This window comes from Manis pentadactyla, chromosome 16, assembly GCF_030020395.1.
Source record: "Manis pentadactyla isolate mManPen7 chromosome 16, mManPen7.hap1, whole genome shotgun sequence".
Taxonomy (NCBI): domain Eukaryota; kingdom Metazoa; phylum Chordata; class Mammalia; order Pholidota; family Manidae; genus Manis; species Manis pentadactyla.
In genome coordinates this window covers 70,803,845-70,816,140 of record NC_080034.1, presented here as the reverse complement: position 1 = coordinate 70,816,140, position 12,296 = coordinate 70,803,845, and the positions used below count along the sequence as shown (strand labels likewise).

General features: G+C 36.7%; 1 protein-coding gene across 1 annotated transcript in view; it reads left to right on the top strand.

Annotated features, from left to right (window-relative positions):
* LOC130681272 (bromodomain adjacent to zinc finger domain protein 2B-like) overlaps nucleotides 1-12,296 on the top strand; it is a 121,983-nt gene that overhangs the window by 99,707 nt on the left and 9,980 nt on the right. The window contains exons 15-20 of the mRNA XM_057493909.1: nucleotides 773-835; nucleotides 2,607-2,751; nucleotides 6,804-7,500; nucleotides 7,638-7,720; nucleotides 8,106-8,266; nucleotides 10,211-10,270. Coding sequence (XP_057349892.1) covers nucleotides 773-835; nucleotides 2,607-2,751; nucleotides 6,804-7,500; nucleotides 7,638-7,720; nucleotides 8,106-8,266; nucleotides 10,211-10,270 — 1,209 coding nt within the window. The remainder of the gene's footprint in view (nucleotides 1-772; nucleotides 836-2,606; nucleotides 2,752-6,803; nucleotides 7,501-7,637; nucleotides 7,721-8,105; nucleotides 8,267-10,210; nucleotides 10,271-12,296) is intronic.

Sequence of the window (12,296 nt, the reverse complement as noted above, 5' to 3'; positions counted from 1 at the left end):
CACCCCTCTCTGCCTCATACCCATGAGTGGCCATGACTTAACATTTCTAATTAGGTAATACTCTCTTACGTCCATTTGCTTTTCTCCGTTTCTGTTTCTTTTACCTATGTAAGTCCCACATTCTCCGTCCCTCTTGAGTCACTGCAGTGGAATACTAACCAGATTTGACAATGTTCATCCTTTCCCTGCTCCAGGCCATCTTAGGACTATTGCCGTATTATCTTTGTAAGCGTAGTTCTCACGTTTAACCTCCCTCAAAGGATCACGTTATTGACCATGGTCAAGCATTTATAGCTCTAGATCGTTTAACCCTGAACTCATCCTTGCCTCATCTCCTGTCTTACCTCTTCGTGTACCTTTCATGTCAAGATACATCAGACTCTTTCTGGAATGCCCTGCGCTTTCTCTGATTGATCGAATCCGAACCATTCTTCGGTAGCTAATTAAGACACAACTTCTTCCATGTAGCCTCTCTCGGTAAAGATTCCCACTAAAAGTAATCTCACCCTCTCCTGAACTCCATGACTCTTAAATCTCTACCTCTTTTGGGGTCCCTATGGCTTCCTCTGTGTAGTGGTTTTTATTTCCATAGTGTGATGTGCATGTGTCTCCCTACCAGATTATTAGTTTACAAAGAACCAAGAGCTGAGGCTTACTCATTCCCATAGGGCCTATCCTAGTGCTTTGCATAAAGGAGGCCTTCATTAAATACCCACAGATTGATTGAATAAATCTTAAAACTTTAAATGATACTGTATTTTGTCATGTATAGGATGAAGGTGACCAAGCAGCAAGTGTTGAAGAGCTAGAAAGACAGATTGAAAAGCTGAGTAAAGTAAGCAGTTTTCAGATTATAGCTTACATCATTTTTGCAGTGTTTTAAAAATCCACCTTGTATGGGATTCCTTTTTTGTGACTGCTAAATAAAAGCAAGCTTCTTGTAAGTAATTAAAATGGAGAGCTCCAGAAACATTCTCACAATTAAACCGTAAAAGTTTCTTGCCAATGTTAAAGTCCTCCCTCTTAAGACATGGTACTAACTTAATCAAGAGCTATATTCTTTAGCTCTTTATTTAAATACAAAATATCAATAAATGCATGGTTTTATTTCTTGGAATTCATAACTTTTAAAATTCAGTCAGATTTCATGTTAATAGTTTCAGCATCCTGTGTTTTATTTATTTTATTTATTTATTTATTTTTTTTTTTCTAGATAATTATTTTTTATTGAAGGGTAGTTGACACACAGTATTACATTACATTAGTTTCAGGTGTACAACATAGTGATTCCACATTTATATACATGACAATTCTAGGTACCAGCTATCACCATACCAAGCTGTTACAATATCTTGACTATATTCATTATATCCCGGTTACTTCTTATTTTACCATTGGAAGTGTGTACTTTTTTTTTTTTTTTTTGTGAGGGCATCTCTCATATTTATTGATCAAATGGTTGTTAACAACAATAAAATTCTGTATAGGGGAGTCAATGCTCAATGCACAATCATTAATCCACTCCAAGCCTAATTTTCGTCAGTCTCCAATCTTCTGAGGCATAACAAACAAGTTCTTACATGGAGAACAAATTCTTACATTGTGAATTAAGTTCTTACATGGTGAACAGTACAAGGGCAGCCATCACAGAAACCTTCAGTTTTGCTCATGCATTATGAACTATGAACAGTCAGTTCAAATAGGAATACTCATTTGATTTTTATACTTGATTTATATGTGGATACCACATTTCTCTCTTTATTATTATTATTTTTAATAAAATGCTGAAGTGGTAGGTAGATACAAGATAAAGGTAGAAAACATAGTTTAGTGTTGTAAGAGAGCAAATGTGGATGATCAGGTGTGTGCCTGTAGACTATGTGTTAATCCAAGGTAGACGAGGGCAATAAAACATCCACGTATGCAGAAGATTTCTCTCAGAACAGGGGGGGTGAGGTTCTAAGCCTCACCTCTGTTGATCCCCAATTTCTCACCTGTCCTGTGTTTTATTTTACATTAGTGTACTTGTGGGTTTTATTTGCACTGGATCTATAGACTGTATATGTATGTACTTCTCATGTAAAACTGAATTTCAGTAGCATTAGTGAAGTATTTCAGGATTAGTATTATGAGATATCTGCATTTTATGTCATTAGATTCATCACACAGTTATTCCAAAATTTAGTCATATGCTGCCTAAGGTCTGCAGCATGAGTATAAAAATAGGCAAATACAGGTATATGTGAGTATTATTTGTTACACACTGTAATCATTAGAATTGAGCCAATTGTCTTTGGCTCAGTGAAACACTTGATCACATTGTTTATTACCAAATATAAGACATGCTTTACGATAAGATATCTAATAAAACAAAACGTTTTTTAATCCTTGGCAACAAAAATATTCTAATTACCCTCAAAGTAATTTCTGTCTTTACAACTGTTACTGGAACTGAAGTCAGACGTGTGATATCAGTTCTTTTGCTGCCTTTCTTCAATAGTGAAATCTAGCTGCTCTAAAGCCATGATAAGTATAAAGTCACTTAAATATCAATTTTGAAAGCACTTAACACCCATAGCATAATTGTATGCATCATTTTTTAACAGCAACAGAGTCAGTACAGAAGGGAGCTCTTCGATGCGTCTCACTCTTTACGTTCAGTGATGTTTGGCCAGGATCGTTACAGACGTCGGTATTGGATTTTTCCCCAGTGTGGGGGGATTTTTGTAGAAGGCATGGAGAGCGCTGCAGGTAGGAGCCATTAATCTGTTACAAAGTAATATAACAAACCATACGTTTTAAAACCCTGTTACTCCTTCGATATATTGTGTGCTTCCAGAATCAAATGTGCATTGTGGATAAACATTGTAAAACCTTGTTTTTCATTTCTTTTGAACTCATAATGCCCCTTTCACTGATAAATATTCCTTTCCAGTCCATGATTTTTCTTCTTCTGCACTTTCTGACATCCACCCATTTAGTGGACACAGATCTTTACCTGTATTGTACTGTGTAGCTGCTGCTCCATTTCTCTTCCTTCGCACTGTCAAATTTTCCAACATGTGCTTTACTCTTTAACCTTTGCAGCAACCATCCATCCTGACGGTAGCCCTGGAGGTAAACTGCTTAAATCTAAGACCCTTAGCATAAGACTCATTCATCTTGAAGTCTTGTATGTGTTTGAAATTTGTGATTACCTTCTTCTCCATTAAACTTCTTACTTTCTTAAGTATTATCACACATCCTTCATATTCTACCTTTAGACTCTGCTTTTCTGGCTCCGTTTCTGTTAAATTAACTAGCGCAGTACACAGTGCATTTATAGGCCCGGTAAACTGTCTTGAATTGAATGTTTCAGAATACTATGTCTGGGCATTTTCAAATGCTTAGATTCTGATGGGGCCACAGCGTCAAGTCAGTGCTTGCATGTAGCCATTGCCCGAGGGTGGTGTAGGGAGGCGAAAACTTCTTTCAGCTCGTTTTTTTTGAATACGCAGTATGTGTCGGGCATTTCTGGGCACTGGATGTTCAAAGATAAACAAAACATTAGTCCATGCCATCCATGTAGATGTTTAACAGTCCAATGTAAAGAAGGGACTGATTAATCACATAGGTGTCTAGAACAGGTACTATACAACAATGTAAGTACCCTTGGGGCACAAAGGACGGTTAATAATAATTGAAAATGGTTTAGAATAGTGGCTGGCATGTAAATATTGTTGGCCTATAACAAGCAGAGTTACTCTTCTGCACAGTCATTTATTTCTTGTGAGTCAAAGAATATGAAGAATGGGTATAAAATCGTATATTGGAATGATGCGTGAAAGTCATGGTCTGCCTTCCCAGGGTAAAAGTTGCTGATAGAGATAGAATCAGGGAGGGCACTTAGAGGCTTCAGTTGTGTTTATTTTTAAAGATTGATATGAATGGGTCAGAATGTTAGTTAAACAGGAGAGTGTAGTGAGTTCTTTTTTTAACTGATTGCTTAAAATATTTAAACATAAAAATATTTTAAAGCATGGAAAACATAAACTAAGTAACTAATAAGTCAATAAGTAAGTGGGACTGTCATACTAATAAGCCCCTGAACAGCAACAGAAAACATGAACAGAATGAAAAGGCAATCTACTAAATGGGAAAAAATATATGCAAATCTTATATCTGATAAAGGCCTGTTATCCAAAGTATATAAAGAACTCAAAAGCAAATATGACTCAATAGCAAAATAAACAATCTAAAGATCTCAGTGGACATTTTCCCAAAGAAGACACACAGATGGCCACAAGTACCTGAAAAGAGGCTCGACATCATTAACTGTCAGGGAAATGCAAACTACATTAGATATCGCCTCATCCTGTTAGAGTGGTTCTTATCAAAAAGACAAGAAATAAGTGTTGGTGAGGATGTGGAGAGAAGGGAGCTCTTGGGTACTGTTGCAGGGAATGTAAATTGTTGTGGCCACTATTGGAAACAGTATAGAGGTTCCTCAGAAAAGTTAGAACTAGCATATGACCCAGCACTTTCACTTGTGGGTACTTATCCAAACAAATGAAAATGGAAACTCAAATCAGTATCTGCATCCCCGTGTTCATTGCAGCACTATTTGCAATAGCCAAGATAGGGGACCAATCTAAGTGTCTGTTGAAGCATAGTAAGGGCTGGAAAGAACAGGGGATTGTGTGAAATTGGTGAAAGAAAAACTATCTAAAAAATCTCTGTGTACTTAACATCCTTATAAACTTCCAAGATTTTAAAAATAATTTTTACATTTTAATGAGAGGTTTAACTGTCTATAAGTAAGAATTTGGATATTAAAGTTAACGACCCCATGAATAGGCTATTAAAATGTATCACCTCTGAAATCCCCTACTAGTCTCAGACCTAGTGTGGTTAGTTGATCTGTTTGTTTTTGGATATATGAAAGTGATTTTTGAGATACTAGTTCTCAGAATAAATCAAGCACAAATATTAGTACTTCCTTGCTAGCTAGTAACTTGTACAAAATTAAGGAAATTTGCGAGCTTTGGACATATGAAATAAATTATGATAATCCATATAAGAATATTATGCAGCTGATTGAAGGAAAATGTGATACAGTTCTATGTATCATCATGGAAAGCAATCTAAGGTATATAGTGAAAATAGTAAAGTCATCCTTTTATTTCATCATCCAAAAAGTATTTATTGAGCCCCAGTTTCATAGCAGCCACCATGTTAGGTAGCTGGGATCCTGTTAAAGCAATATAAACATTGCTCTGCCTTTAAGTAACGTTTGTTGAGTTAAATTGTAGTGTGTGGGGTGGGGTATGGAATGAAATATTTTAAAATTAGCAGGTTAATGTGTATAATGGTAAATTCTGCAAAAGAAGCATATAGGATGATGATATTCTAAGGTGAATAATAAGATGGGGACCCTACTTGAAATAGAGTAGTCAGGGAAAACCTTTGTGAATAGGTGATACTTAATCTGAAACATTGAAGGGTAAGGAGCCAGTCAACAAAACAGGATTTCAGGCAGAGGAACACCCAGTGCAAAGGCCCCAAGAAAGGACATAACTTACCATGTTTGAGAAGCTGAAAAAAGGGAGAAAGGTGAGCAAGGTTAGCAAGGACAAGAGTGGTTTTCAGGAACCAGATCATACAGTGTTGGAGGCCTTGCTTAGGCATTTGAATTTTATCCAAATAAAAATGTTGCAGAATACAGTAGCATCCCATTTATGTAACAGCACAAACTAATAGTCATATGCATGCATGTAAGATTTCCCAAAGGATGTATGGACACGATGGATTAAGCAGTTACATCTGAAGATTAGAAATAGGAACTGAGGGAGTAGGGCAGGAAAGGGTTACATTAGCCTCTTATTACTGAATATTTTACTGTGAACATACATCGTTTTTCAAATTAAATAAAGTAGGTTTATATTTTTCTAACACTTCTTATCAATTATTATTAAAACACTGGTAAAAAATATGGACAAGAAGTTCACTAAGGAGAAATACCTATTATCCTACAGAAAAATATCCAGTCTTATTAATGATCAGAAAAAAATAGAGTTTAGATTCTCACCTCCCGGATATTTCCAAAGACAAAAGTTATTGATAGTCTTCAGTTTCATTGAGGGTGTAGGCAAACAGATGCCCTCGTGTAAGTATGATTGTATATTGATCTAGACTTTCTGGAGGGCAATTTGACAATATGTTTCAAAAACTCTGAAAAGTAATATCTTAGGACTCAGTTTTTTTCTGGAAATGTATCCTAAGGAAGTAAATCAGGAGAAAAAAAATCCAAACACAGATCTAAGATCATTCATCATTTCTAGCATTGTTTCTACTAATGAATAATCGGACCCTATTAATAACTATCAATAGAAGGTTGATTTTTTATGATATATTCCACTGAATATAGTAATTACAATTTAAGGCGTAGGTATATATTTATTGACACATCAGAATAATTAAAGAGTATTATTCAGTAAAACGTACAGGTTGGAAATCTGTAAAATAGGATTTCATGTGTGCATAGAGAATTCCTGGAAAAATTAATACAAAAATGTTAGCAGTAATTTGTATATTATGGCTTTTAATATTTTTTATTATTGTAATTTTTTGTGGTTAGTTACAAAATTACAAAATTTTTTCCAGTGAGCGTAACAAGCTAGTGTATAAAAGAAAAAAATGAAGAGTATTAAGTAAGCTAGAGAAATTTGTTAAAGTATTTATGCATATGATTTGATAAATAGCAGTAAATATAGTATGGTTTGATCTAGAGGAACTGATCTTCGTAATGCTTTTGGATTTTGTAGGGCTGAAAGAAATTGCAAAAGAAAGAAAAAAACGAAAAAAAGCAGAAAGCATCCAGACCAAAGAAATATTTGATACTTCTGACGACACTTTAAATTGTTCAAATCCGGATCATTGTGAGCAAAAGGAAGATCCTAACGAAAAAGATAACACAAATCTAATTCTTCAGAATCCTGGCTCTTTTTCCAAACTAAGCAAGCTTTTAGAAGTAGCTAAGGTGCCTCCTGAGTCAGATGTAACGACCCCCAAACCAAAGAGCGGTGCAGATGGGTGCGCACTGCCTCACCAGAACCGTGGGAGACACTCACCGGGCAGCATGCAGCCAACGGTGACACAGAACAGCGTGGAAGGGACAGACTCGAATCTGGTCAGTACCGGTTCAGGTGGTGCAGGCAAGGTCTACAGTCCTCCCCCCAGGGACCAGTTGTTACTGCCAAGAACACCTTGGGAGGACGCTTCCCTTACCCAAGCCGATGCGCCAGCTGCTTCTTCACCAACTCCTCGGGCCCAGCCGCCCTCTAAGTCACCTGCAGCTCTTGAAGTAGCCAAACCAGTAGATTATCCTAGTCCAAAGCCTATTCCAGAAGGTGGGTACCTTGAGAGGGTTTGCTGTAGCCACTTACTGTATTGTATTGTTACAGATCTCTATATTATAGCTGAATCTTTGATGTTTTTATATAGTTATAAATTTTTTCATTTGTAGCATGCCATTAATTCATATTCTGAATATCTGTAAATGCCCTACATGTTTATCTTGGCTTAGAAATGCAGTTTGGCTGGTGGAGAATTACTGACCCAGAGCATTTAAAAGCTTTGCTCAAAGTGCTACATCCCAGAGGCATAAGAGAAAAGGCATTACAAAAACAAATTCAGAAACACCTGGATTACATCACTCAAGCCTGCATCGAGAATAAAGATGGTGGGCACCTAAAAGAGATTTATTTCTGCTCTCTTGCTTAGTTATGAGAATTAATTCTTTCATCTTAAAGCATATTTTAGTATGTGTTAATCTTAATTTATTACTAATAGGCTTTTTCTTTCCTATCTTGCCCAAAAACAACTTACATTTTCTTAAATTGGTACTACTTTTGATAGTTTGTTACAACCTGCAGACATACTGTTCTGTTTCTAAAGAAGAGTACTTACTGCTCCTTTTGCAAGAGTCAGCTGCCTTGCTTATTCACAAGTGAATTTGTGTGTGTTAAATGTACTTGTACGTGGTACCCCTGGAGTTTCATTCACATTCTGGAAGAAATCATTGAGAAATAAAGTGGATTTTAAAATAAATTTCCTTTCAAATATAGTTACCATTATTGAATTAAATGAAAATGAAGAAAACCCGGTAACTCGAGATATTGTGGAGAAGTGGTCAGTAGAAGAACAAGCAATGGAAGTGGATTTGAGGATTCTTCAACAGGTAGAAGATCTGGAAAGGAGAGTCGCATCAGCAAGTTTGCAAGTAAAGGTAAAATTGACTTGGAATAAAATCTGTTTTTAGAATAATGGGAGGTAACTGACATTTATTGTATGCCTGATACATGCCAGTTACTGCGCTAAATGTTCTCACTTTGATTAATTTCCCCCATCTTACAGGTAAGGAACAAGGCTCAGAGTAAGTAACCTGTCAGTGGTCATAATATAGTAAGTGGCTAAATGTGGGATCAAACCAGCTCTGTCCTCCCGAGTTCTTCTTATGAAATCCTGCCCACCTCCTCAGTGGCATGAAAAATACCATTTCTGGTCTGCAATTCTTCACCACAAGCAGGATTTCATAGTTTCAGCCACGATAAATGTAATGGCAAACTATTTCTGCAATGTTTCATATGTGCCTGGTAATTGTCTTGTATGCAAGCCACGTTATATAGCCATGTTATATGTTGAACTTTCACTCTATATGATTTAAAATTGCTAATTTAAAAACATTATGTTGTGGTACACATACTCACATCCTATGTATATGTGTAAAGTTTTAATTATTTATTGACTGGGCATTACCATGTCACAGCCATGATTGAAACTGAAAGGACAACAAAAGAAAAGCTTCACCTTTGTGCAAAAATTTTTGGTTTTAAAAAGAATATAAATGTCTCTTCTCAATTGATAATGTGATGTCTCTGAGAATAAATGGATGGATGATGAATAAGCATGAGAGAGACACTTGAAAAGGCTTAGAAAATGTCGTTTCTGTGTAATTTGAATATTTCATATTTCTCTCAGAATGTGAGACTTACGCCATGATACTGTCCTACCAATGATTACAAATTAGCTGCATTAATTACTTTACTACTGGCATGCAGAAACTTTGGAGGATCTCATCTCAAAAAATGTCATTTTTCCAGAGCTAACAAAAAAATGTCCCTTTTTTCACCACAGACATAGTTACCCACTTAGGGAAACAAAAATTTATCATTTACTGAAATTGTGCTAGCCAACTATATGTATCCTCCTCCTGGTACTATAATACAATATAAAAATGCCTCACTTATCTGGCATCTTCAACAAATGAACTCTTTCTTCTACACAAGTTAATTTTCTGGAGAAATGAAAATTATTCTATTTAGTGCCATCATTTTTTAACATGTGTGTTGGATCGCTTAGGTTACCGTTCCCCTGCCTTTTTAAATTGAGAATAGTGAGTTTGATTTAAATTCTCTTGGTGACACCGGATCATCAGTATGAAGACCAATTATTGGGTAATGATTCCCTCAGGGACTGTGAAGAGGTTTTGCCCCTACAGTAATTTAAAAGGCCCTAGTGTGCTTTACCTTTTAAACGACTACATCTGCTTTCCATAGTCTGTCTTCGTCATCTCTCATGGTTGGTTGTTACTACTTGCTGGTTTGAGTTTGGTTGGTTCTACTCTCCCTGTTTTCCTCCCATGACCATCTGCCTCTGGTTTTAATTCGCCGGTTCTAGATGGCCGTTGGTTGGGAAAGCATATCATCAGCATTTTGAAATTGTATGTAAAGTCAGAGCGTGGGCCTAACGTTTTCCTGGCGACATACTGAGATCTTGGTTTATTGACCTTATCACATTACCGACTGCTTAGATGTTCTTGCCCATGTTCTCACCAGCTAAGATAAATGAAATTGGTTTTTTAAGTGAGATGCTCTAACATCCTATTAATACAGTATTATGGGGTTATTATGGACTTTTTAAAGAAATGAATGGTAATTATATTAGTCTTGAGGAATCTTAAACAACAAGTGATGGAAATAACCACAAAACATTTTACCATCTATAAAAGATTTAATGATTTTTTTTCCTGAAAACTAAGTATTTATGTGGTTAGCCCTGGGAACTAGCCATTGTGAAGACACATTAAGCAGGTGGCCTTGGTACTACTTAGATGCATTCATTTCTATTTTCAATATTGCTGATAATACGGAAATTCTGTTTTATATTGTAGGAAAATCTGCAAGAATCTAGTCCTGATTCTGTAGAAAGCCGAATTACTCTACTAGCTCCTGTAAACACAGTTCCTGTGTCTCTCTTTCAGTTTTCTCTTTTGTAAGCTGATTACTTCCTTCAGCCATCGGTCCAGTGAAATGGTTTCCAGGCGCACGATTCTCTTCTGATTAAACGGCAGTGTCTATATTCTTAAAATGTACCACTCACTATACACAGAGATGCCTAATGTGTTCATGGGACTTTTACTTCCCTTAAACTGGCACTATACTTCTCTTCATGCCAATTTGTACTAGCTTTTTAACATCCAAACCATACCGTTGCTAAACTGAGTATGCATTATTAGAAAAAAAATCCTTCTGCGTCTTTCATTGTGCTTTTAAGTGTGTTGTATCACATCCAATATTTCTTTGATTGGTTGCTTAAACTTCAAAGCTGAAATTTACATTTATCATTGCTCTATTTTTATTAATTTCATTTGGGTATATTTTTCAGCATATGAAACTATTTTTATCACAGTCCTGTCATACAGAATATTAAACTTCCTTCCTAGTTTAAGTCACCTGCATATTTAATAGTTGAACCGAGCTGTTCACAAGTATATTAACATGACAAGCCAAATAAGAGAGAGCCCTTTGACAGTGGCAGTGAGGACCTTTTCTGAGGTGGCAAGCTGTGTCTGTCACAGGGCTTTGCAGACAATTTTCAACCATCCACCTTCTCAAAATCTAATCCAGTCCTCATTTTCTTGTCTTTTGCTTGCAAAAGTCAAGATGTGTTACATTTATAGGATTCCCTTGATTTAGCAATTTCAGATCCCTTTCAAAATACGGGACTGAGGTTCATTTGTTATGGCATATACGATGCAGTAATGTTTTGTATGTACCTTTTATAAATTCATCCATACTTTCTAATAATGAATATTCTCTTGAGGTAAAGAGGAAGAATTCTGATATATAAGAAAAATAATTCTCTCTAAAGAGATTTAATAAAAAGGATCATGTTCATTCTACTTTTTACTTAATATGCTTTTACAAAGTACCTATTGTACATCAGAGTGGACACCACAAAATTGAATAAAATGTGGTTTCTGCCCTCAGAAAGCATTCCGTACAATAGGGCAACAATACGTGTATACAGCCCTGCAGAATCTAGTAACGGATTGTGAAGATGTAGAAAGTGATTCATGAATTTAGGACAGGAATACACTGATTGTGGTGAACATAGGGGAAAGATCAAGGAAGATTGCCTGTAGAAGTCCAGATGGAACTTGAGAAGATGGAGAAGCTTTTGACAGAGAACAAGGAGTGCTACTAGGAAGAGTTAATAACTGGGCAGAGCACCAGGATCAGGAAGCTCAGGACATGTTTGGGGTGTGTGGCAAGTCATGGAATTTGATTGCAGTGTAGGATGCCTGAATGGGAAGATGAGCGAAAGAGTGAGATTGAGGTACTTGAATGTCATGGTAAAACTGGACTTTACTGAACATTAGGAACTCTGAAGGGTTTTGAGCTAAAGGATCATTGTAAGCAAGCTGAATTATAAGACATTCATTTATTCAATCAGCGTATATTTTGAGTGTTTAATATTTGCCTTCCCACTGCTGGAGATGAAATGAGTAAAAGTAGACATGGTCCGGTGCCCTCAGGGAATTTAGAAGTAGAAAGATATTAATTAAATAATCACAGCAGTATCAGATTGTGACTGCCACAGGTATGGAATATCACATGGTTCTGTGAGAGTCTGTAAGAGGGAGGCTTCCCTCCTAAAAGAGGTCAGGGAAGGGTTCCCTGAAGAAATAAATTCTCACGTGAGGGCCACAGGATGAGTGGAGTCAGTAACTAGGGGCAGAGGAGAGGGGAAAAGCTCTGCGGGCAAATGTAGCAGCTTCTGCAGAGCTCCTGAGGCCAGGATGGGCAGTGCAAGGGCCTGCGCAGGAGGAGTGGCGGAAGGAATGAAAATGAACAGGAGGCACAAAGTCCCTGCTGTCGAGAGATTCCCATTTAAAGTGGGCCCGTGAGAGAACCAGCAGTTGGTGTGAAGTCCCTCGGAATACTTGGCTGATCTCCACTCTACCTCTCATAACA